Genomic DNA, 25,008 nt, shown 5'->3' with positions numbered 1-25,008 from the left:
TGCTTTTCTAGGAGACACTGACACATGGAAAAGCTTAAATGTACTAAAGACACAAGAAAAGCAGAAGAAAACAGTGCAAGAGAATGGATCTGCTACTAAACACGTTATGTTTATAGCCATACACACAATCCTTGGTTCTTGTGAACAAACAAGTTAGAGTATTAAGCCCCCATGTGTTTAGGTATCAGAACTATCTTCCAAAGTGCTGCACAAAGGGCTGTGTGTCCAGTCACGTGAGGCGCAGACAGAGCACTGGCTTGGTGCTTCCTCAGTGTTTCTGGCTGACCTTCTGTGAGCCTAACTTAGCATCTGTGGCCTGCAGTTTACAGTCAGGGCTACTGAAACAGGCTCTGTAAAATACCTAAACAGGGCCCAAGACGACAGACAAGGTGACTTACCATAGTTTCTTAAGTGCAAATATGTTACTAGGAAGCGATACCCTTTTCTCGTCCCTGCCTAGTATTATTCCGTCAGCATATCCTTGCAGAAGCTCAGGGCAATTCGGAATAGAAAGCACACTCTATTGTTAGCAAGTACTTACTGGGCATTTAAAATAGGGAACTTCTTAGCTACAAAATTATCATCTAAACTGTTTTGAACTAAGTGACTGAAAAGTGAACATTAGCAAATTAGCGGATTTTAAGAAATCTAGTGGCAGTAATTTGTCATGGCTAGACAGCTGCTGGCTGGAGAAGTTTGGTTTTGAATGTTTGTGTACCATTTACTAGTATTTTCATGTTCAGGTGCCTGCCATTTAAAGGTGCTGAGCTTTGATTTCTTCATATACAAACTGGGTCCTATGTAACACATTAGTGATAGTATATCTACCTGGGCCCAGTGACCTTACCAACTCTTTGTTTCTTTCCCTTTTCTGAATCAGAACGGAGCAGAATAATCAAGGACCCAGGCAGTATGTACACCTTAAGACCATATTCGCATTCTTCTGTCTTCTGTGTTCACTGTTTTGTGGTCATACACCATGATTCTAATAGTGTTGAATCTGTAGTAATAACAAAAAATAGCAGGGACACCTACAGGAAGGAATGTGTGACATACCTTCTGACATGAGGATGGCCTGAGGGAGAGCGGGGGCTGCGACCTCTTTGGTTGACGGCCTGTACCATTAGGCGTCCAGTACAACTGATGCGGCCCTGGCAGAGAGACAGCAGGAAAAGACATGACTTGCCATGCAAAACAGCTAACCACTACGCACCATGTTTACTGTCCTGTTCTCTACAAGACATCAGTCCTTAACAAACCGATGTGCCATATTAGTAATGACACCAGTCCCTCTCAGAAATGTACTTTCCCTGAATTAAACTCATCAGTAAACTCCATTTAAAGAACTGGGTGACTAGGTCTTTCTTTGAACCATTAAAAAAAAACTTTCCTATTCTATCTAGAATGGTATTTAAAATGACAGTCCTTACTGAATTAGTTATAATCTGCTGCGGTCTCCCTAACACATGAAGTTGAATTATAAAACATAGCAGAAGGACATTAATTGTCTTGCAGTAATTCCATTATCATGGTCAAATACCTATTGGTTGTAGCTAATTCTGAAATCAAACGAGATGATTTTAGTTTTCTGACATATCTTTTGTAATACATATACATTAAATATACTAACATACATTGTTAGTATATTAAATGTTAGTAGTATTCCTTCTAAAAACCATGTATTAAAAGAGATGCAAGCATGATGAAATGAACATTACAGGAGATGTACGCATGGGGACAACAAGGAGAGTAAATGACTACAGGTTACCATGTTCCTATGACATGAGCGTAGTCATGATTTAAAAACCAGAAGTAATGAGGTATTTAAAATATGTGGGTCATATGATGTGGGCCTTTCTAATGAAAAGCTATATTTTATCTCTCAGGTTTTATCTCTTAAATTGAAAACTGATATAAATGCTGTCCTAGACGAAAGTAATAGAGGACTCAGATGATATGAATAAATCACCATTGTTACTCTGGCATTTTGTTTTAGCCCCTTCTTTTATTTTTTCCCCCAATTACTAGGAAAGCAGCAAAATAGATGATTTTCTCCTCTTCTATCCCAGGAGGATGTGAGCAGTTGTATGTCTAAATTCTGATGATGGCCAGAGGGAACAGCAAGAGAGGAAAACTGAGAAGCAGTTTATTAATGGTTAGACTTAGGGATTTCTAGCTCACAGTAGATGAGCTGCCCTCAGGTGCACTTATAGTCTAAATTTACCAATAACTCTCATTTTGCCAAGTTTCCAGTATAGACAAGTAGCAGAAGCACAACTGTTCCGTATGTTTTGAGGAACTGCTGAGTTCCACCTGAGCGTGAACTGGGCTAAGGGAGCACGGTGGTGGAGGGGACACAGAGAAACCCCATAGCAGCATTTGGTGGAGGGCAGGAATCCAGTTGGGAGGGCTGTACAGTCTCCCCCTGGCCTGGACTTCTTTGGGGCCTTAACCACTCCGAAAAGGGGCCTTAACCACTCCAAAAAGGCAAAGACACATAGTGCTGTAACACAGACAGGAGAATTGGGAACTGTCGAATAGAAAGAGGAGGTCGTAAAGAAACAAAACTGAAGTCTTATCCCATTAAATATGTAACCTCCTCTAGCATTCACAGTATTTGCTATTGAGGTCATATTTAAACACTGCCTCTCCTGAAATTTCCAAGGACACACAAAGTATACCATTATGAGGGGGAATATTTCTAATTTAGATTTGTTCTATCTAAAGTTCAGACCACATGATGTATATTCTCTCATGCTAAGCTCTTGGCAACACTTGGAAGTCCCCCTAAGCTAGCCTGAAATCTGGAAATTAATTTCATCTAGCCTGTCTAAATGCCTGCTACAAAAAAATCTAGACATGACTTGCTTGGGAGACCCCTGTTAAATTACCCAACTGATGCATCATAGCAGCTGCTTTAACAAGTGAACATGTAAGATCCATGAGTCTTTTGGGGGCTAAAGACAGGGGAATCTTATGTTTTGTTTCACACAAATAGCTTCAAAATTCTAGTGATATGGGATATGGCTTCCTTACTATTTGCTTTGCCACTTAAGAAAATCATTTTAATCTAGATAGATTAAATAATCTATCTAGATTAAAATAGATTTATATAATTTGAAAGATTTTTTCTTGTGGTTTAAAACCCAGAAGATCCACGAGGGAAGTTAACATCAACTAATCATTTCTGTGGTTAGAAAAAGATGTAAGTTAAATTCCGCCTTTAACCTTGAATTTGGGGAAGCAGATAAAAAATTTTTTCTCTAATCTGGACTTGAGTTTTGACTTCCCTAAGACTTTGGGGGCAAATAACCAAATTTGTTGAAGCCTTTGTTTCTTCTTCTGTAAAAACCAGGGCACTGTATCTGTCTCACACAGATGTTGTCAAGTTTCAATGATACAACCTAAGATGGTCTTTATCTTCCAAATATCAAATAGATCTTGATGATATAAATTATCACTACTCATTATGGGTATGATTTTACTGGACATGTGTGCACAGATATGCACAAGATAATTTTTAGGGGTCCTGACACCTTGGTTGGTGTCAGATTTACTCCAGTAAATTTCACCCAAGTAGTTAACCTTGCCTGAGTATGCTCTTACCTCCTTTTTTGATTCCTTCAAATGCCTCTTTTAATGACTGTCTCCCCTGCCTCTCAATGGTCTTAACGCTGGGATGAGCCCTAATTACCTTTGATGACCCTCCTTAGCTCTAGAGTCAGTCTGGGTGTTTAAACCAGGTCCGTCGCTTTTAACTGAGTGACATTAGGCAGGTAATTTAACCTCGTAAGTGAGTTTCCTTATCTATAAAATAGGACCATATAGTTAATCAATCTTGCATGGGTTCTTATGAAGATTAAATGAGTTAATAGGTATAAAATATTTAGTCTTGTGTTTTGCACATAGTAAACATTCAAAATGTTATAATAGCTCTGAATATCGACATAATTATAGTAACAACCAGATGCACATGAAGCATCCCTTAGACTTGTTTTAAAAACAATTTTTTTTTCATATGCAGTGGGGTTTTTCTTTCTTTCTCTCTTTTGGTATTAGGATATCATTTACTCCAAAGGAAAAATGTATGCTATTGCTTGAAAGGTGTCAGGCACACTGGTATATTCACTATGTTCATTATGTAGTAGCTGCAATTGACGCGTAGGAGAAAAGTTACTCCTCGACTCTAACCATTAGACTCTGCTTAGTTTAGATAAATCTGACTCCTCTTCCCTCTCCAAAAAATAGGGTCAAAGGGATTGGCATACTGCTCTTCAAAGATTGGCATACTGCTCTTCAAAGATTATACACATTTCTACAATGTTTTCATTTTTACTGCTGCTGCCTAGAACCACATACACAAATATTGCCACAGAATATCTTTACGCAAATTTAAGAAAAAGGAATATGTCACTGTTTGTTACCTTTTTAACTCCTAAACGTTTCACTTCAAAGCATAAAAGGGAAAGGCATGATCTTTGGGAGGCAGAACTATTTGTTTGATAATATAGTGATATTGGCTAAATATACATTACTAACCAGTTATTGACCAGGAGCATTTAGAAAGCTTTCTAAACTAGCAAGTTGTATAATTTTGATTTTTTATTGGGGGGGGATCCCCAGAATTCAATGAAACACTTTTGAAAAGATATACACAACTTAAAGTTCAGATTTTTAAGTCTGGACGTCCTATGACGGTCATACAAAATTTTAATCATGCTAATGTGCCAATTAATCCTAGTAATCCTTGTGACTAGGCTCTGATGCACATTAGTGCTGTTGCCTTTGCTTTTAACTTTCTCATTTCAATCTACTTTATTATTAACACGTGAAGGAAGAATGGAAGTGAGTTTGAAGTTTGAAATGAGCCAGGAAACCTCCTAATGCTACAACAAAACACAAGCAAACCCACTTCTTAAATTTAATTCAGCTGTGTGTTACTTTTCTATTCCAAACAAATCCACAGAGTTTAAAGCCATAGAACAAGTAATAAGTTTGAATTCTTAAAGTGAAGAATTATGTTTAAACATCCAGCTTGTAAAGATTATTTATGCTTCATGCAAGGCCAATTATTTATATAATATGGAAATAACATTTATATTTCCTAGCTTATGAAATTTAACTGTGGCACACAGGTCTTTATAAAAGTTTGCCACTTGTATACATAATGCAACTTGAGGAAACATCAAGTTGCAAAACCGCCCTTCCAAACTCCAAGTGCAGCACAGAGTAACTTAGCAACACAACAAAACAAAGTAAAACATTCATGTTTAGATTTAGTTGTGTCTTCAAGATAGGATCAGAGTCTAAACCTACATTTGTGAACCTCATTTTGGCATTCTGTGTGGTGGAGTGCTGCATAATCACTCATTATTTCACTCAGCTATGTGACTGCTTTGGTCCCTCAGGAACTGCCCGCACAGCACACACTGAGTGTGACACACGGTGGCCAGTGCATGTTTAGAGCTGTGTGTTCCATCCCAAGTCGAATTTGGATGCAGTCAGCAATATCTAATGTGTTTCTTATTCCCAAAAGATGAACCCAGGTGGAAAAATATTCTATAAAATATTCTGCTGAACTTTGGTATTCTCTCTTTCCTTGGTTCTCACCCTTTCTCTTGGCTGCTCTCTGTAATTACTTTCCACTGCTCAGGAAAGCTCTGCCGTCTGTGTTTCATTACTGAACTCATTTTTCCACTCCAGCCTTTTCCTCTCTCCCTTGGTCATTTCACATCATGTACATTACAGTGTACCAGAAAAAATAGATGGAGTCGTCTCCCTTTCAAACCAAATACATTTAAAATGTGAAAAAAGTTTAAGGTAACCAAAGGGCATCAAGGACCAGGGACTCAAGTGTGGTGTTTTGTTTTTTTGACTGTATGTTACACTTTTAGGATTAATGGATCCTAAAAAATTCAGCTTTGACTTTTACATCATGCTTCTTTAAATCATTTTTTTTAAAGATTTATTTATGAGTGTGAAAAAGAGAGGGTCACTGGGCATGAGTGAGCATGAGTGGGGAGGGAGGGACAGAGGGACAAGCAGATTCCCCGCTGAGCGGGAAGCCAGATGCAGAGCCCCATCCCAGGACCCTGAGATCATGACCTGAGCCATCCAGGTACCCCTCAAATCATGTTTTAATTCACAAATTACAAGAATTGTTTAATATCCAGTAACACAGAGTTTAAAACTGTTAAACATTTCTATTATGGTATTCCTGGAAGCCACAAATGATAACTTACATCAAGTACTAGGTTAAAAAAAAAAAGGTCAGTCTCTCATGGTTTAAATACCTCTTATCTTTCTAATGGGTAGTGTAGTCTGTTCCAGTTTTTAGGTGACAGCCCAGAAAACCTCCGTCTGGCATATCTACATATATCTGCTACTGAAGATGCCAGGAGAGAGCAGGAGTTCTGTCCGTGAAACTAAGATCAACCAGGCAACATGCTGAAACTTGGAATAGTGATTAATACCAAGTACCATAAATATAAAAATTCTTTCACAGCAATTTCCATCTGAGGTCTGCATGCCCACTTTTAGGACTTCCTCAGATTCTCTTCACAAGTTTCCCCTCCAATGCCTGCCTTTGCTCATTTAGGTAGAAAAGGAGACATGATGTAGTTTTACCCTCTTCAATTAGAATACTGGCTGGATCAGCTAACCTTGAGAGACAGTTGGGATTCTAGGTTTTGGCACTGCTTTGGTTTCTGTGACCTCTGACAGACCCAAAGCAGTCATATTACTGTTTGCTGAAATCACATAGGATATTCTGTGAGAAGGGCCTGGCTACCTGATATAAACTGGTCCACTTTTCATTTCTTTGTCTTCTCTTCCAAGGGTAAAGGCCAAGAATGAGAAAGGGTTAACTCTGGGACATATCCTGGGATTTGGTAAAGCAGCAGAACTCCAGGGACTGGAGTGAGGGCACTGACAGCTCTCTTTTGGGCCTTCCTTGGCCGTGGGTGTGCTGGGAGCAAAGCAACTTCCCAGCTTCCTGTGTGGCTCCTGTCAGCTGTGCTTTGGGTGTGGCCTCTCTCCAGCTCACCCTCCACCTAAGCCCACAGCTGGGGCAGTTGTGGCACAGCCACGTCTGCTGCCTAACTAACTCCTTTCCCGTGGGGGTGATAAGAAGGAAAAGCCAGGAGGTCAGAAGACCACACACCAGCAACATGTTGGGTAGAAGCTCCATCCTGAACTGACTTGCTTACTCTAACAGTAGGACTGGAATATCTAGAAATAGAACCATCCTTTGCATCCTGATTCCACAGGCTTCTGCCCACTATTAGGGCTGCTGCTTTAAGACAGGGTTATTAGAGTCTCTGAATTAAATGACAATAATGAGCTTTTACTGAAAGCATATTACATGTCAGGTAAACCAAATGCATTATTTGATTCCATATGATTATTCTCATTTCATAGAAGGGGAAAGAGGCACAGAGAGGTTAGGTGACTTGCTAAAGGTCACGTGGGTGGTGAGTGGCAGAGGTAGAAATTCAACTCAGATCTGTCTGATGCCGAAGTTCATTTTCATAACCCCTGAACTACACGTGTACACTTAGGCTTTTCATTAGCACCAGTACTGTTCTGCATTTCTGGCCTTTGTTGTGTCATTTCATTCTTTTTCTTTCTTTCCCTTCCCCATCTTCTGTTTTCCAAAACGGGAACTTCATCTAATGACTTCATCATACATAACCTGTCAATAGTTTCAATGCTCAGGGCCTGGCAAGCAGTCGCCAACTCTGCTCATGGCCAGTGGAGTCCCTCCCTGTTTAGAACTTTTCCACATGTACAACTACATTAGTATAATTTGAAGAAGACTAGAAGCAGACTTAAAACTGTAATCTTACATTTATGTTCTTTGTTCTAGAAAACCACTGACTCCATAACAGTTTAAAACATTCACAAGGAAAAATGCCTCAAAATTAACATCAGGACCAGGATTGGCAAGTGCTTAAGGAATACAGTTAATTTGATCTCTTGTAATATATTACAAACTTTCTAGGGGAAAGGGGAATAAAGGACCTAGCATGAAGAAAAAATTTGAAAAAAAATTTTGAATTTTGTTGAGTTCTCCACTTTATTTTAGTAGGCAGAAAACTGAAAATTGAAATTTTGTTAGTAATAGTCAAGGATATATACTGAAAATACAATAAGAAAGAAAAAAGCAAGTTCCACTTCTTTTCCCTCAAATCCTCCAACCATGAACACAAGTATTACAATGTAACTTTTAGTAAAAGTTATGCTTTTGACTATTTTTTAAGGTGACGGTCATATATTCAGTGATTGAAAAGTTAGAACCTCAAGAAAGTGCACATTTAATATGGAAACTGTTGACAGTGAAGAGATCGGTGTGCTCTATGACAACCTGATTTGTGGATAATTAGAATTTCATTCTGATCTCAGTATTATTGCAGAAATAGATGTTTATGTGACAATGTAATATTAGGATAAATATCGCACAGCCTCTTAATGTAAGCTTTGCTGAAATTATCTGTATCATTTTCTAACACTTCCTGTTTCCTTCAAAAGAAATAATGAAATATGGAGTGATATATATAGGTCAGAGATTTTAAAAGCATGACTGGACAATCTTCATTATATAATAAAATTGTTAATTTTAGCTTTTTTTTTTTTTAGTGTGCTATTTACTTGACTTCTGCTGACTTTGTAAAATTATCCCGTCATACACTGAGCTCTGAAGGTACAAAATCCCTTCGTCATCATCTTTGCATCCCTACCCAGCACAGTGCCTAAAACATACCTGACATTCAAAAAAGAACTTGTAGGCTTGACTTGGAAACCTGCTACCTGAGTAGCTGCCTATTAAATTCTAGGTAGTCAGCTGCTTTTTTGGTGCTAAATCAATAGGGCAAATAAAGAGAAAACATTTGGATGGAAACTTAATCCCGAATGCCATACGTAGATGCTATCAAAATTATAATTTGTCTACACTTATATACTTAAATTCCATTGGATTAAGTAACTGTGTATTTATTTTTTAAATATTTTACCTTTTAAGGATGTTTTTTACTATGGCCTATTTATGTATGCCACTCGCTGTCCTTTCCTCCTCCCCCTTCTTTTCTATGGAACTTAATCCTATCTGAAATGATATTTTTTATATATGTGTTTTCTGGCTTACTTTCTATCTCAGGACTTCGTTACGTCCACCACTGCAACCCCACCACCGGTGTAAGAAGTGTACCTTTTAGGCCCTGAGTAAGATTAGGAAGAAAACACATCTGTACTGCAAGTAGTCATGTGAAAAACACCTGATGTTATAAATACTAATGAAAGAAATTTCTATCCTCCAAAACCAAAATGGATATAGAATCTGGCGAGATAGTTTCAAGTCAAAGAAATATGATTCTACCTTTGAATTAAACAGCTCCTTTCTCCAAATATATGCCTGTAGTGGCTATGCATAGAACTGAAGCCAGACCTATACCCCCAATCCTTACCTGAGGGTTTGCAGCCATTATTGTGTAATTCCCATCGTCATCTAGGGTGGAGGCTGTGGTGTGGAGAGAGCAGGTCCCATCAAGATCTCTTTGAATGGTGTAGTGATCATTCTTTGGAGAGATCTGCTTTCCATCTTTAAACCAATAGATCTGTGAAAGGAAACAGTGATGAAAAATTAAGAATGTGTATAGTACCACTGTAGCGGGGGGACTGGTAAATACTGTGTGGCATGCAGAGCTGATCAGCATTTTCATGTTAAAATGTTAAACAGAACATCTGAATAGGAAATTGATTTTTGAGTGAAAAAAGTAGGCAACATACAGGTTTAATTCTATTTTAAGTTAATAAAAAAACTATATATTTATTTTAAAAATATGCATATAAGTAGGTATTCATGTATTAGTCCATATTTTTTAAATATTATTTTTATGAAGGGATCTATGATGAACGTGGACAGTAGTTAGTTCTGGAGTGGCTCTATAGGCATTTTTCTTTTTGGTTCTATTTTCACATGTACTGAATGAAATGCACTGAAGTAAAATGCGTTACTTGTAAAGCAAAGTTAAGAAGACCCCAGCCCAACCATTCCCCTGAATTGTGTTAGACAAAATGGCAGTGAGGAAGGAGCAACAGTTAGGGGTTGGTGGTGGCTGGAGCTCTACTGCTTTAATGCTGGACCAAGGAGCACATGCTCAGAGACTGAAAGTTTGTCCTCTCTCCCCACTATGTTAAAGAAAACATAGCAGTATTTACACTTACAATAATTTTCAATAATATTTTAACTTGGTTTGATTGAAAATTAAATGTGAAGAATAAAGTAAAAATAAATCTGGACTAAGTAACACATTTTAAAATGGTCAAATAACCTCTTTCATAGGTCCTCCTACCTTCCCTCATCTTTAAATAAAACCACTGGTCCACGGATCCCTCATGATTTAGTGATTATTTTTGACAGCTGAGACATGGGGCCGTAATGATGAATCAATGATGAGTGCCAGGGGCCCTCACATGACTGAGGTGCTGAACCAATGCCTGCATCAACCCCCCTCCAGACTTTTCGGTTTGGGAACTAAACAAATCCCCTTTTCTAAAGCCGGCAACAAGTTCTTTGTTGTCAGCTGTTGTTCCTGGCAACCTAAAGCATTCCTAATGCATTCCTAAGAGAAGAAACCTACTTTAGAACCTTCAGTTTTTAAAATGAACTTCTTTGGGTGTCTCAGTGGGCAAGCGTCTGCCTTCCGCTCAGGTTATGATCTCAGAGTCCTGGGATTGAACCCCCACATAAGACTCCCTGCTCAGCCTGGAGGCTCTCTCCCACTCCCCCTGCTGCGTTCCCTCTCAGCCCCTCTGACAAATAAACAAATAAAATCTTTAAAAAAATAAAATGAACTTCTTCCTTAATGTAAATCCATATGCAAATTGAGACCACAACCGGCATTCAAATTCCACTCTATATGAAAGCCTCTGAATCTGAAAAACCTCTTTGAAACTTGTATTTCTAAGAAGGGAATGGCTAGAAATAAACGCATGAATAATTGGGATCTGACTGCTGAAAATCTTCCAACTCCTATTCTTCTATTAGCTCTAAATTTATAGATTGGATTATTAATCTCCAGAACCTAAGAATGGATCATCAACTAGACTCATAATCCTCAGTTCTAAAAATTAAATTAGAGTAAGCATGATATTTCATAATTATCATTCTCTTCTTGGTGGTTTTATGTTTTCTGATGGAACAAAGAAGCTGTGATTAGTATAGTTTCTTCCTTTTGCATTCTTGCCACCACGCCAGTTCTTCAGACTTGTTTCTTCCCTTTAATCATACTTCTCACCTCCATTATATTGGAATACAACTTTCCAATGAGAATTAACTAATAGTCCCAATAATTTTATCAAGCCTGCTAATGGAGAGGGAAGAGGAGGGTACAAGAGAAGAAAAGAGGGTGAATTAGAAATTCCTTTCAATCTTCTCATGTCCCCATTTGAAACAAGCATGTCAGAAGCAGAATACATTTTTTTTTAAACATAAGCCAAAAAAAAAAAGGATGTATTTTTTTTTTTAATATTTTATTTATTTATTTGACAGATAGAGATCACAAGTAGGCTGAGAGGCAGGCAGTGAGAGAGAGAAGGAAGCAGGCTCCCCGCTGAGCAGACAGCCCGATGTGGGGCTTGATCCCAGGACCTTGGGATCATGACCGGAGCGGAAGGCAGAGGCCTTAACCCACTGAGCCACCCCGGTGCCCCGGATGTATTTTTTTTTAAACTATGATGACTATCCCATACCTTAATAGGCCTAATGTAATTTATATACCATGTGCAGAAGAAATGGTTCTTCAATAAACCAGGGAGGGAAGAAAAAGAACCACAGTGAGGACAAAAAGGGAGGAAGGAGAAGAAGGAAGAAGTGAAAGAAGACAATCTAACAATAAAAATCCTTAAAAAATTAAGCCTCGTAAAGCTGTGAAACATTTAAATTCCTACTAGAAAAAGCAAAGTTATGTTAAACACAACAGCTCATCTTTCAGGTGAACACAGTGTTCTTTAAAACAAGAATTAGTGATCTTAGAACTTACTTAATGACCTTAAGCCTTGAGTAAGACTTAAAAATAACAAGGGATCTTTGTGAAGATTTTGGAAGCTTAATGTGCAATTTCTTGTTGAGTTTCATTCATAAGCTGCACACTTATTTTCAGTACATGAATTTGATATGTTTGTGAATACACAGCAGTTATCCAAATTATGCCAAGAATAAAGGTTTTTTTTAATAACATCTTATTATAAAAGTCTCATCTTAGAAGGTAGATATGCATTTGAAAATTTAAGGCTATTTTCTTTACTCTTTGTCTCTGACACCACGGTAAGCTTTTTAATTTCAGTGAGTGTATTTTTCATTTCTATATGCTTATTTTATAAATTGGCCTGGTCTTTGGTACTGTCCTGGTTTTTTCTTCATTAAAGTTTCTATTTCTTTCATTTATTTTTTATTTTTTAAAAACTTTTTATTTGAGAGAGAGAGAGAGAGAGACACGAACGGGATGAAGGGCAGAGAGAGAAGTAGACACCCTGCTGAACAGGGAGCCCAATGCCAGACTTGATTCCAGGACCCTGGGATCATGACCTGAGCTGAAGGCAGAGGCTTAATGACGGAGCCACCCAGGTGCCCCTTTGTTTCTTTTGCTATTGATTTTTTTATCATTGTTTTTTAATATGGTTTGTAAGTTTTTACTGTGAATTTCTTCTTCCTCTTACCCTACAAAAGTTTGATATGCCCCTAATTGTGATTGTTCTGAGGCAGTTTTTGCTTGCTTCTGCCAGAAACAAGGATTTTAATCATCCTGGACTAAATTTCACATTAATTTTGCAGCTTTTGGCTTCCTATCATGTGAAAGTGTGAATGTGGAGTTTCTCTTTCTCACGGGCACCTTTTTTCTTCTTTTCTCCCAAGTTATAGGGAAAAATATAATTCTGCTTATTGCTTTCTGGACTAGTGAGCAGTTACTCTCGCCTCCCTTTAAAGACTGGGCAACTCTTTATCCAGCCGTTTCCATGTGTCTGTAGGAAGAGGGCTCCCATCTAGGTCAGTCTAGTCCTCCTGAATTTTCAAAAGTTCCTTTGAATATCATTTCTCAACAGTATTCTGGCCTCTAGCCCTTTGTAAATATAGGAAGCTTTGGTTTCCTAGCTTAAAGATCTGAAGTTTTTATAATCCATGGTAAGGACTGCTTCTCTGTATGGTACACAGCATGGGGTTCGTGTTCAAGCCTGGCAGCTCACCAGCTCCCTGACCTTGGACAAGTTAATTAAACCTCACTGAGCTCAGTTCAGTCACCTGCAATTTGGGAGAGACATTGATAACATCACATGAGTAAATGATGTAGGTGTATGAAAAGCTCCTTGTCGATTATTTAATTGTTCTTCTCCTATTCTAGTCTTCAAAACCAAACTCTACCCTTCTACTCTTTTTGTTTTCTAATGCCTCCCGAGGAAGGCCCTGAACTTAACAGTACTTCACACATTTTACATCACGGGTACTGAGAAAGGTAGTCTGTATCTCTTCCTTCTGTTATCCACTCTGTATTTTGGAAGCTAAACTTCCACAGAAAACAGGACTCTTAAAAAGCCATGTTTTCAGCTTACCTTTGGCTTTGGATTCCCAGTCACCCTGCATGTGAAAGTTACAGGCATTCCCTCAAAGATCTTGTAATGTTTCAGCTTCATTTCAAAGAATGGTGCCACTGCATTTTCCACAGGTACGTCCCCATATTGAATGTCATCACCTGATTCATCCACAGGAGACCTTTCTAGCCTGTACTCGATCTCACTGATGAGTCTCTGTTCACAGCTGGAGACTTTGTATTCCTATATCAGGCAAAAAAGGTCATGTTAGCAACCTCAGTCCCTTGTGGCCCCACGTGTCTCAGGAGTCTTATTCTCCTCTCCAATGAGGCACGCATAAGACAGTGATCTTTTTACCAGAGACTTAAAAACAAGTCTGAGTCCAACTCAATTCCATATAAAACAAAAACATCTGGAAGTAAGTATATATGATATTTCAAATTGTCTTCAGGTCTTATCCTCCTCCCCCAAAAAACTATGAAGATGAATTTTTCTCTTTTTTCTTGTGGGGTTGTGGAGAAAGAAAAAGGCAACAGCTCCGTGTTCCTAAACTGTTCATAGAAATAAAAACATGGTGGAACACTGATTTCTTTCTGTACGTGAAAGCTGTGCAGGGTGACAGTGCATGTGGCTAGTGGCTGCAGGGTTACAGAGCATTTTATCAAGCAGATAATGGAAAAATGGCATTTTTTTTTTCTTCACTCCTAACAATTTTCAGTCACATAGCCTCTGAACTCCTCCTTCGGCTTTGCAGCTAGTAGGAACTACTCTCCACCCTCTTTGAAAGAGAGAATTGACAGTTCAGTCAAAATTTTGATTAGAAAGGCAAAAGCAGAGTAGCCATCAACATCCCTTGGCAATTAAGGGGGATCCTACAGTTCTCTTGCTTACAAAGCACAATGAAGACAAGGCAGCTCATTACAAAATACTCTCTTTAGCTAGGTTTTCTCATAAAAAAGCTGCCCCACCTTTAAAAAACTATTGTCTTGAGGGAAGAAATAAAATAGTATGAATAAAACTGCAAAAAATATAGGAGTTTTTTGTTTTAATTACTATCAATCAGTTTAAGAATTAGCATATTTTCCCCCAGAAAGGTATAACAAATGAGAAACTTTTAATGATTTACAGTTCAGAGCATTCACTAGTGACAGAATCAAATTCAAGTTTGTAATATATGATAAAAAGCACAGTAGTGTGGTAATTCTGTTCATCTGATATTAAATAAAAATAGATACTGGTCATGCTATTTGTAATTGATATATGACAGTAAAGACAGATACACAGGTAAGGAAGAACACAAGAAAACAGATACAGTGAAAGACCGGAAGGGGAAGAAAGGTGAAAAGCTTAACCTTTTGACCATCCAGAGGACTCCCTACAGAAGCATGAGGAGACCCAATGTCCTGTAATGGTAGAAAAAAAGAAGTGAAGACTAATAACAGAAATAAGAATCTAGCAAGATTTCTAGTTTTCTTTAAGAGATTTTTGTGGTAGCAATATTTAATGCAGAAAAGTCTTCAGATATTGAAGGCAGATCTATTTTCAACATCTATGAGAGTTTACTTGATCCTTTAAACTTGTTTTAAAATGCTTTCTTTAATCTTGAGACTACATCTGGAAACTCCAAGCAGAAGCAGTGGAGATTATAAAACAGGTTACATCAAATTGATGATGGGACTTTTTCTTGAGCATAGCCGGGGAACAAAAATAGTGATTCAGGTTTTCTGCTGATTAGTGATGTCTAACTGTATATGTAAGGGAAAATAAAGACATCATTTTTTCTATACACATATTTTATTTTGACTAGATGTTAAGAATATAATTGGAAATAATTCACTACCTATTTCACACAGTTTCAATAAAAATATGTTTCTCCCCAGCAACTGTTTTGCATTAAAACACAGGACGGGAAAAACAGAAAGATACTTGAAAGGAGAAAAAACTTGACCAATAAAGAAGATAAAAGGACAGGTATCACTGACTGAAATAACTCTTACCAGTCACTTCACACACCTGTCTGGCACATGCTATGTATTCAATAAATATCAGCTCTGAGAGTGATTGGTGATATTAATACTGCTTTTCTTTGACTTGCCCTCTAATTCTCACAGAATTGATCCTAAGAATAGTGTCCATAAAGAGGATGGGGAGAGGGGTGAGAATAATTATTATTTTTCTAATTAGTCCAGAGGAACTCAGTACCTGATTAGCCGCTTCCTCTTCTGGCTCCTGAATATTAAAAACAGTTGCACTGTCAGCACCTAGTAATCGACGAGCCATTCTCTCTTCATATGTTAACCTCTAAACAAAGCAAGTCACAGAAAATACAAAATTAGAAAATTCACAATTACATACTGCCTCATAAGGAATTTTAAAAAATGAGTTTTGATGTTTTCTGTAACTATTTCCTCTCAACCTTCAGACACCTGTATATAAAAGGAGTGTTTCATTCAGTTGTTCAGTTGTTCTCTCACCTCCCCTTCCGGTCTTAGTGGCTTAATCCTGTGTTGGGAGGTGGGGTAACTACTCTTGAGAGCCACCAACTGATAAAGCACAAATTTAAGGTGAATATAATAACCAAACAAAGCAGAAACCACAAAGAAAATACCTGTCATATGCTAATCCTTAAGGATGCATATAGAGAAAAAAGATACTCAAATAGCAAAATATTTTTTAAAGGAAATGTTATTTTTATTGCCATCCCAATAGTCTTCGAGATGGCATATCTGCTCCAAGTCTCTGATAAGGGAAGTTTTAGACTAGCTGGCAGTGAGGGTCCCCTCTGTTTGGGATTCTCACCTCCTCGGCTGCTGTGTAGCAGGTGAATGTAGGCAAATATAATAGTCCCCAAAGAATGATTGCACATGGCTGAATCAGCAAAAGGACTGTGAAAGATACTTGCCAAAGCTGGTATCCATAATTCAAGATTCTGCTCGGAGGAAGACTGCTTGCCCATCAGGCAAACAAAGTGGTAATGTTTTTGCATCTAGCAGCCAGTACTCTAGATTTGGCCAAAATATATTTGCTGGGCCATTCTTACACAAAAGAAATGCCAACGTTTTTGTTCTGTCTGTTGGGCTGTTTCCTGCCTTTGAGTTTTGGTTCTAAAATGCCTTAGAATTACAGGTCTGAGAAGAACTTTCAGAGACCTTCTGTCCCATAAACAAGTGTTTGATTCAAAATAGAGAATAATTAGTAAGGCAGGATCTTAAAAAATTACAGAAGTTATTTCAGTAAAGTTCCAAACTTCTGAACATAGATGCAAATTCTATTGGAAACTCTCTAATCAGGAAAATATGTTGAATAAATTTACAATTTCCAGTAATTGCTGGTTCTAGTCCCAGCTGAAACCGGGAAGTGAAACAAGTCCATGCCAAATGACAAATAGTCCTGAAGTTCATATAATTTCATTTACTAAAGAAGGAGTGGAGGATAAGACGGAGTAGAGGTATGTGTTTTGGTGCATGGACTGTCTCAGTCCAAGTATGTTACTATTTAAATTAATTTTCTCACATCGGTTAAAGAATCACTGAATTCAATTTTCAAAAAGAGTTTTAAATACCTGCTCTCTTAAAAAGCCTTCTCCATGTTTTCATGGAGAACTGTATGAACATCAGAGGTAGGACTGGAGTAATTTCCTCTCTTTCCCTCATAAGCAGAAATACCAGTTTGATACCTAGTCCTCTGCCAGAATGCACCTGCTAAAAGCCAAATTTACTTCAATTTTGTTTCTAAACCACTAGGCCATGTCGATATCCAAGCCCTGTCTATGGAAGCCAAAAATAAGAATAGACTAATATGCAGCACTAGGAAAAAGTTGTCCTTGTAAACTCTCAATGTGGTAATCTATGGAACTCATTGTGAACATCATTCACTCCTAAACAGATAGATATACATATAATATACATAGTATAATATAACAGCTTATAGATGTCTTAAGTCTCTTTGAGCAAGAGATTCTTAGTCCATAAGGAATATTTAAACAGAGACCCAAAAAACTGGAGAAATGCCTTTACCTGGCTTGAGTAAGTTCCCATAAGTATTTGTTTTAATCTTTCAAAGGCTTTAGTTGACAGAGCCAGGGAAAACTTCCAGAGTATGCACATTTACACATGCAATTACTTGTTTCAGAGAGAAAATAGTTTCCCTTTGTGAAAATCTTCTATTCTCAATGAAATGAATGACCAACACAAGATCTCATTAGAATTTTAATCTTCCTGAACTCAGATTAGGATGCCCTCATAATTAAAAGCAGCATTCAGCACCCTTCCTCTCCCCTTCACCTTTCCAATCAAACAAGTTTTGTTCTCACATTTTTATTTATCAATGTGTGAGAATTAAAATTCCTAGAAAATATACTTAACACAGAGAGCTTTCGACTCTGCAAAAGGTATCTGAGAGAGAGCTTTTTCACAAAGAGGCCCTTTTCTTCTTCTGCTTAAGAGCCAGACAAATTTTTCTGGTGATAATTCCAAAATAAAGCCACACAAGGCTCCTTTCCTTCACCTGGAAAACCTTATTTACGAGACTTGTTCTTCCTGTCCCCTTAAAAATACTCAGATGTGATAAGAGGATGGGTCAGTAAAAAACAAGAAACAACTGATGAGGAAATATTGAAGTCCAATGGCAAAAGCATCTTATATACATATATTGTTTACCAGATCTACTGTACACATAGCAGAACAATACTCTGAAACAAGCGTTACTCTTTCAGATTACCAAATCAGTATCTAGTAATGGTCTACTAGAACAGTACTGGACTTCAGGGGTCATTTCCTCAGTAAAGACAGCCTTTGTGTAGAAGGCGTACATGTCATAGAATCCACATTCTCCTTTTGGTAGATAGAGATCATTCCAGAGCACACCTTCCCCCTCCTACCAGCCCAGATTTGTTCCTGTTTCTTTGTAATGCTGCAGTTCCTCATTTGTTTGAGTCCCCACCTTAAAATCAGCCCTTCCTCTTTATCTGCAACTTGCCAACTTCACTCCAAGAATGGTTTTCGTGAATGGCAGGAAAGAGTGGGGGCCAAGTCGAGGGAAGCCTTTCCCCTTTCTCCTTTTCCCCAGACTCAGGCCACAACGCTAAGAAGAACATTGAGATTTAGGGTAAATGAAATCAATTTTGCGGCCAAACTGCAAGAACCAAAGTGAAGGAAGAGCTCTCTGGTGTGGGTAGCTACTGTTCCAAGTTCAGGCCCCAAATCCATCTCTGCGTACCGGCTGGCCATTGTTCAGGAGGTCCTCCTTGAAGCGAAGTTTTCGTTCCAGGTCTTGAATGACAGCATCCTTTGTGCCTTGAATCTCCTCATCAGAAGCTATTCTAGCAGTTCTGTTGGCCTTCTTTGGAAATCCCCTGCAGGACAAAAGCACAAGGCACTAGGGTCACTTGTCAGGCACATGGGCATCCTGTGACCGAGGAGCACTTTGCTCTCATTAGTAATACCGGAGAGTCCTGAGGCCTGTGCTGCTGCTGTCCATTCCCCCAGTTCTTTGCTGAACTTCCCCTGATTTTGTGGGGGTTCATCCTCCAGTGTGCTTAGAGAAGGTGACCGCCTCCCCAAATTCGGGCATGACTGACCTATGTCAAATGGTCACAGTCCTGTGGACAGTGGTTGGTGTGGCCAGAGGCAGGTGATGGAGCCTGCCCACTGAGCCTGGGGAAATGGAAGTTGGAAAGGGTGAGGTGCTCTAGTGAAAAATGTCTCATCTCTAAAAAGCAACACACAGGAAGAAGTGCCCCTCTTCTTTCACTGGCTCCCACAGTGTTAAAATGTGATGCCCCACACTGCTACATCCACACTGAGATCAAGGGGAGAACCTGCAACATGCTGATGATGACAGCTTGGAAAGACAAGAGACCCTGGAGCCCTGATTATGTTTTTGGGACACAGGTGACCTACTGGTGGAGCCACCTGACCCCACACTTGTTATGTAAATCAATAAACCAGGTGCATTTGATCTCCTGGTAGTTGAGTCTTCTGTTATGAACTGCAGAAAATATCCTTATAGTGTTTCCAGGTTCCTCCTCTTCTAGTCATTTGCTTTGAAGTTCAAATGGAGGGTGTTAAACACTGGTATTAAAGAAAATATTGTGATATCCTGTGTTTGAATATGAAAAACCAGGTCAGACTTGGTTGTATTGTACTGCCTGGAAGTTGATCTTGATTTTTAAGAGTTGGGTGGTGAAGCTGTGACACATGTCCACTAAAAGCCATAGGAATCATGACTTACAACCTCAATTTTTGGAACCATACAATCCTTCAACAAAAATGTGCATTCTGTGAGCCTGGCACTTCTGGCTCTTACTTCCTCAGGACAATGTCCTCAGCCTGCAGGTTTCAGTGTATTGTCCCCTTGGAAAGGAGGACCCTGGCCAAGTCTACCTATTAGTTATTGTACCGTGTTTGTTTTCTTCATAGCACTTATCAAACTTTATTAATATATGCTATTTTTAATTGTTTCTTCGCATCCTGCCTCTGGTTAATCAAAATGCTTGTCAAATAGCAGACTTGAAAATAACGTTAATGGAGTAAGTGAATGGATGTACTAGCCATCTTCACTTCTTGTTCCCTCCCCCGCCAAAGATTTTATTTACTGGGGCACCTAGGTGGCTCAGTTGGTTGAACATCTGCCTCCAGCTCAGGTCATGATCCCAGAGACCCGGGACTGAGCCCGGCGCTGGGCTCCCTGCTCCGCGGGGAGTCTACTTCTCCCTCTTACCTCTCCCCTCTCATGCTCTCTCTCTCAAATAAATAAATAAAATATTTAGAGATTTTGGAGAAAGAGAGAGAGACAGCAAAGGAGGGGGAAAGGGGCAGAGGAGAGGGAGAAGCAGACTCCCCACTAAGCAGGAAGCCCGAAGTAGGACTTGATCCCGGGACTCCACAATCATGACCTGAGCCGAAGGCAGTTGCTTAGCTGACTGAGCCACCCAGGCACACCTAAATAAAATCTTTAAGAAAAATATTTTATTTATTTATTTGAGGGTGGAAGAGGAGGGGTGGGAAGGGTGGAGGGGAGGGGCAAAGGCAGAGGGAGAAGCAGACTCCCTGCTGAGCAGGAAGCCCAACTCAGGGTGATTCTAGGACCCCGGCTGGGATCATGATCTGAGCCGAAGGCAGATGCTCAATGGACTAAGCCACCTAGGCACCCCTCTATTTTCACTTCTGACCTCTCTCTGCCTTCCCCTCTTAGGCAAGAAAAATTGTCCTAAAGCCATCTATAATCAAACCACATGTGAAAAAGTCAGGCTCAGAACACATACAAATTACACAGTTTTGGAAATAAATTTCTGTGCTGCTTTTGACTAAAGCCTTAACCTCTGTGAACTTAGAAGAGGTGTATTCTGAAGTCACCTGAAAGATAAAATGAAAGCCAGCTCTGTGTTATATATATTGGGAACACACGGGTTCCTATTACTACTTTAAGCTTAACAACACAGACGAGTTGCACAGCTGTGTGATAACGAGCAGCCATTGAGACAGAAGCTTCAGTGTATCTCCGCAGGCAGGATACACTGAGAGCCGTGTTCTCTGCACAAATAAGAAAGGGCAAAGGGCGGCTCTCAAGGCCAGAACAGATCATCTAAACAATAGAAAGAGAGAGACGTTTTTTTTTAAAAAGATAGCCACAAGTCCTCTTGAACAAGTAAACACCTGTCTATTCATGACAGAATAAGTCCCGTGGTTTAAAAAGCATTTCTCAGTATACTTGACTCTTTAAGGAACTTAAGAATGACTGCTCTGGGACAATTCATAGAGAAGCCACTCACCTTGGTTTGGGTTCCTGCCACCCAACATTTTATTGTTACAAAGAGTACAATTAAAATTACTCTTTGACCTTCAAAAAAACCCTGGTCATTCTATATTTCTTTTAACAAGGGGATTCCCCAAACACAGAAAGATCACAAGCATTAGAGGAGCATTTACTTCATCTCTATTTCCTGCTATTTTAAAGACCTGATTTTCTCTTACTCACAGAATTTAAGGTGTACATATTTTCTTCGTTCTGAACAATTAACATGGAAATCAAATCAATCAGTTGAAAGATTTTTAAATGTCCAACAGTCACTGCACAACTACTTACTGAGTATATACTAAGGTACAATGCTAGGCAAATACATCAATACAAATTCTGTTAAGCCTGTAACTGCATAGTTGGTTTGTAAGATAAGTGACTGTGTCACCTGATGACATCTTGGAATTCTGTGCAGTAGAAATTCTCTGCATAAAAGTGAAAAACAGTAATACAACAAAAGTGTTATCACTATAGTCTAAAAAGCATTCTATATAACAAGGAGAAGATAAATCCTACAAGGTGGTCTTTGATCTCAGAGGGGTTGAGAATCAAGTTGGAGAATAAACGAAGGAACAAACTATGTCTTAGTAATTCTAGGTGCAATGGGAGTTTAAAAAGTTGAAGAGAGGGCGCCTGGGTGGCTCAGTGGGTTAAGCCGCTGCCTTCGGCTCAGGTCATGGTCTCAGGGTCCTGGGATCGAGTCCCGCATCAGGCTCTCTGCTCGGTGGGGAGCCTGCTTCCTCCTCTCTCTCTCTGTCTGCCTCTCTGCCTACTTGTGATCTCTCTCTGTCAAATAAATAAATAAAATCTTTAAAAAAAAAAAAAGTTGAAGAGAGTTCTGGCTAGCGTGACTGCTGAAGACTCTATGAAAGAGGGAATCCTGAAAGATGATAAGGATGCAGATAAGTAGAGATAGGGAGAGAAGGAATTCAGACTCAGCAGGAATAAAGGGGTAGAAGGGAGACCGTCTTGTTTTTTAATGCCTCAAACACTGTGGTTTGGCTATTTACTAATGGCTACATGCCTCAGTTTCCTCCTCTGTAAAGTGTAAAACATAGGTATTAAAATAGAACATATTATCTCAAAGGATTAGTAGGAAAATGACACTAGCTAATTACATATTAGGCACGTGGATCAGTGCCTGGCAGACAAACTAAGGGTGGCTCTGGAGAGGCCAACGGAAACTGCCCAGTATGGAAGTCAGTCAGGGAGACGAAACTGGCTGAGGGGAACAGAATGAAAAAGGGAAAGGAGTTTAAAAAGATACCAAGAACTCTTGACTGGTTTCCAAAAAGGTGCAAATAACCTTTATTGATTGGCTTCTCATGTTCAACTCTGTTCTAGGTGCTCAGAATACAATGTTGAACAAAACTAAGTGACTCTATTTAGAAAAATTATATTCTAAGGTGGGGCTGGCAGAGTCAGGAAGTAAAAGGGTGGGAGGAAGGACCCAGCAGGAAGGTGTCAAGTGCTAGGAAGGGACAGAGTGTGAGTGGGTGACTGGATTCCACAATGCAGTCAGTCCCGGGTCTGAGGAGGTGATGTTACCGCTGAGGCCCAAGTGACAGTGTGAAGACCTAGAGGGACAGTGAGGTAATGCAAAGGTCACAGGTCTGAATGGGCCTGGCAGGGTCGCCGGGGCATTGTGAACCCTGAGAAAAGAGGTACCGGATACAGTACTTCTTAGCCTTATTTTAATATGGAACCTTTTCTTTTTTTCAGAGAGTATCTCATTTGGATTAACATAATTCAGAAAACACTTCAACTGTGTTAAAACTGAGCACAGAGCTAAGAGTTAGTATATAATGTTCTAGTAGAAACCAAAGTGGAGTATTTTTTTGTGGTAGAGGCAATAGAAAAGAAAAATAGTTGTGAGTTTTTGAGGCAAAGTTTTAGCAACTGAGTTTGTTCTCCTCTAAAACGAATTCTTTGTTAAAGTAAAATCGCTGTGGCTAGTTCTCCCAAATGGGACCACTTTTGATAAATGAAGAGCAACAACTCATTAGGAAATTTTAAAAATACTTGATGACAAAGAGATGATCTCCTTTCATGATGGTTTGTACAATTAAAAATAAAAATGCTTAAATGCTTACTCAAAGTAAACTGTGACTAAAACCAGAACTCTTCACAAAAACCCATACTCAGAAGCAGATCTTAACCAGTAAACAATTCATACAAGCCTGCCACACTGAATATAAATACTTCAGTATATATACAGTTCAGCCCAACTCTGCAAAAAAAAAAAAAAAAAAAAAATTACTGATCTGTTTACTCTAGTTTCAACAGTAAGTCACTTACCATTTTAAAATAATATTTATGTGGTTGGTGGGTAAAAACATCTTAAACATATACACACGCATATGGAAGGTAAAATCTTCCAGATGCAACCACCACCAAATCCTAAGAGGTTTTCTTTCTTTCTTTTTTGCTTAGCTACTGAATAATATTGAAAGCATCCTGCCATTGATATATATTCTAGGTTAGTTCTGTCAGTGTATTCCAGAAACTTAGATCTCCAGAGTACAACACTGATTTAAGAGGTAATGTACCTATCTAGCAGCCAAAGAACTTTTCTAATTACTGAAAGTCCTCTTACTCTCTTCTCATATTCACTGATTTCTAACAGTGACTAAAGTCCACAAAATTTCATAGTAAGCAGAATCATTAACATGCTGGCATTTAGGAATCCCTCATATTCAAGAATGTAATGTGTGAATTAATATATAAAAGAGCCCAAGATCCACAAACTGAGTTTTTGTATATCAATTCTATTTTTTCTAACTGAATTTTATTATGAAACCAAAGCTGTTGGAGTATAAGTGGGTAACCTGAGCTTATACCTTAAGGAAAATAGATGCCTTTGTAAATATATTAAGTTCTCCTCACATTATCTTTTGGCTTCTCTAAAGAATAAACTTACACACATGTGTGTATTCTACCACTACTTGGTACAGAGCCATCCAGGATGAGGATGTCTGATTCTGATCTGTTCCAGGGGCAGACATTTCAACAGAATCATCATCAGTCACAGCCACCCATGAGATCTCATTTGCTAATTTGCCATACTTGCCTGGGATTGGATGCAATGATCTGGGTGATCTTCTAAGATACTAGTGAACCCAGTAACAAGACCCTAGGGAAGCCCCCAACCCCTTCAGGCCTCTGCCTCTGATAGGAAATGACAAAGCCCCCCCCTCCCCCGCCTACTTATTTCCTGCAAGATGGGAGAAAGACAGGAATAATGAGATAATGTCTGCAGAGTCCAATGCTGCTTTTGTCTTTCCTGTTAGTTACTATCTAGCTACTGTCTTGACTTGAGAAACTGCCTAAAGTACAAATAAATCTTTATAAACTTTTCCTTAAGACTTAGGGGTTTCTCTTTTGTTGGTTTGCAGCTGTTTTCTTTGATCAAGAAATAGCAGACATCAGATTTATCTGCGATCAACTTGGGCAATACACCCAGGCTAAGTCACAGGACTCTGTCTTTGCTCAGGCTTATTCCAGAACCCTGGGAAATCCCTTCACTTCTTGGCACTCTCACCTTGAATGCGCAGTGATGACAGTGTCCCCACCTACCTGTTTCTTATAAATCGGGGAGAAAGAGTGGGACAATGAGATCATGTAAAGAGC

The 25,008-nt window shown here is 39.0% G+C and overlaps 2 protein-coding genes across 6 annotated transcripts in view; one reads left to right on the top strand and one right to left on the bottom strand.

The window, feature by feature from the left end:
- PALLD (palladin, cytoskeletal associated protein) overlaps nucleotides 1-25,008 on the bottom strand; it is a 417,425-nt gene that overhangs the window by 11,372 nt on the left and 381,045 nt on the right. For 3 of the 5 annotated variants that reach the window (XM_045078298.1, XM_045078294.1, XM_045078295.1), the window contains exons 12-17: nucleotides 18,799-18,934; nucleotides 15,784-15,882; nucleotides 14,934-14,984; nucleotides 13,603-13,824; nucleotides 9,462-9,611; nucleotides 1,057-1,151 (exon numbers count right to left, since the gene is read on the bottom strand). In XM_045078298.1, coding sequence (XP_044934233.1) covers nucleotides 1,057-1,151; nucleotides 9,462-9,611; nucleotides 13,603-13,824; nucleotides 14,934-14,984; nucleotides 15,784-15,882; nucleotides 18,799-18,934 — 753 coding nt within the window. The remainder of the gene's footprint in view (nucleotides 1-1,056; nucleotides 1,152-9,461; nucleotides 9,612-13,602; nucleotides 13,825-14,933; nucleotides 14,985-15,783; nucleotides 15,883-18,798; nucleotides 18,935-25,008) is intronic. The other 2 variants (XM_045078296.1, XM_045078297.1) reach the window with 1 other exon arrangement.
- The window catches only part of CBR4 (carbonyl reductase 4), a 114,813-nt gene that overhangs the window by 74,982 nt on the left and 14,823 nt on the right, over nucleotides 1-25,008 (top strand). The window lies entirely within an intron of this gene.

This window comes from Mustela putorius, unplaced genomic scaffold (genome assembly GCF_011764305.1).
Source record: "Mustela putorius furo isolate JIRA1106 unplaced genomic scaffold, ASM1176430v1.1 tig00000242_pilon_pilon_pilon, whole genome shotgun sequence".
NCBI classification, from domain to species: Eukaryota; Metazoa; Chordata; class Mammalia; order Carnivora; family Mustelidae; genus Mustela; species Mustela putorius.
The sequence above is the reverse complement of the archived record's forward strand: the minus strand, read 5'-3'. Positions and strand labels throughout refer to the sequence as shown.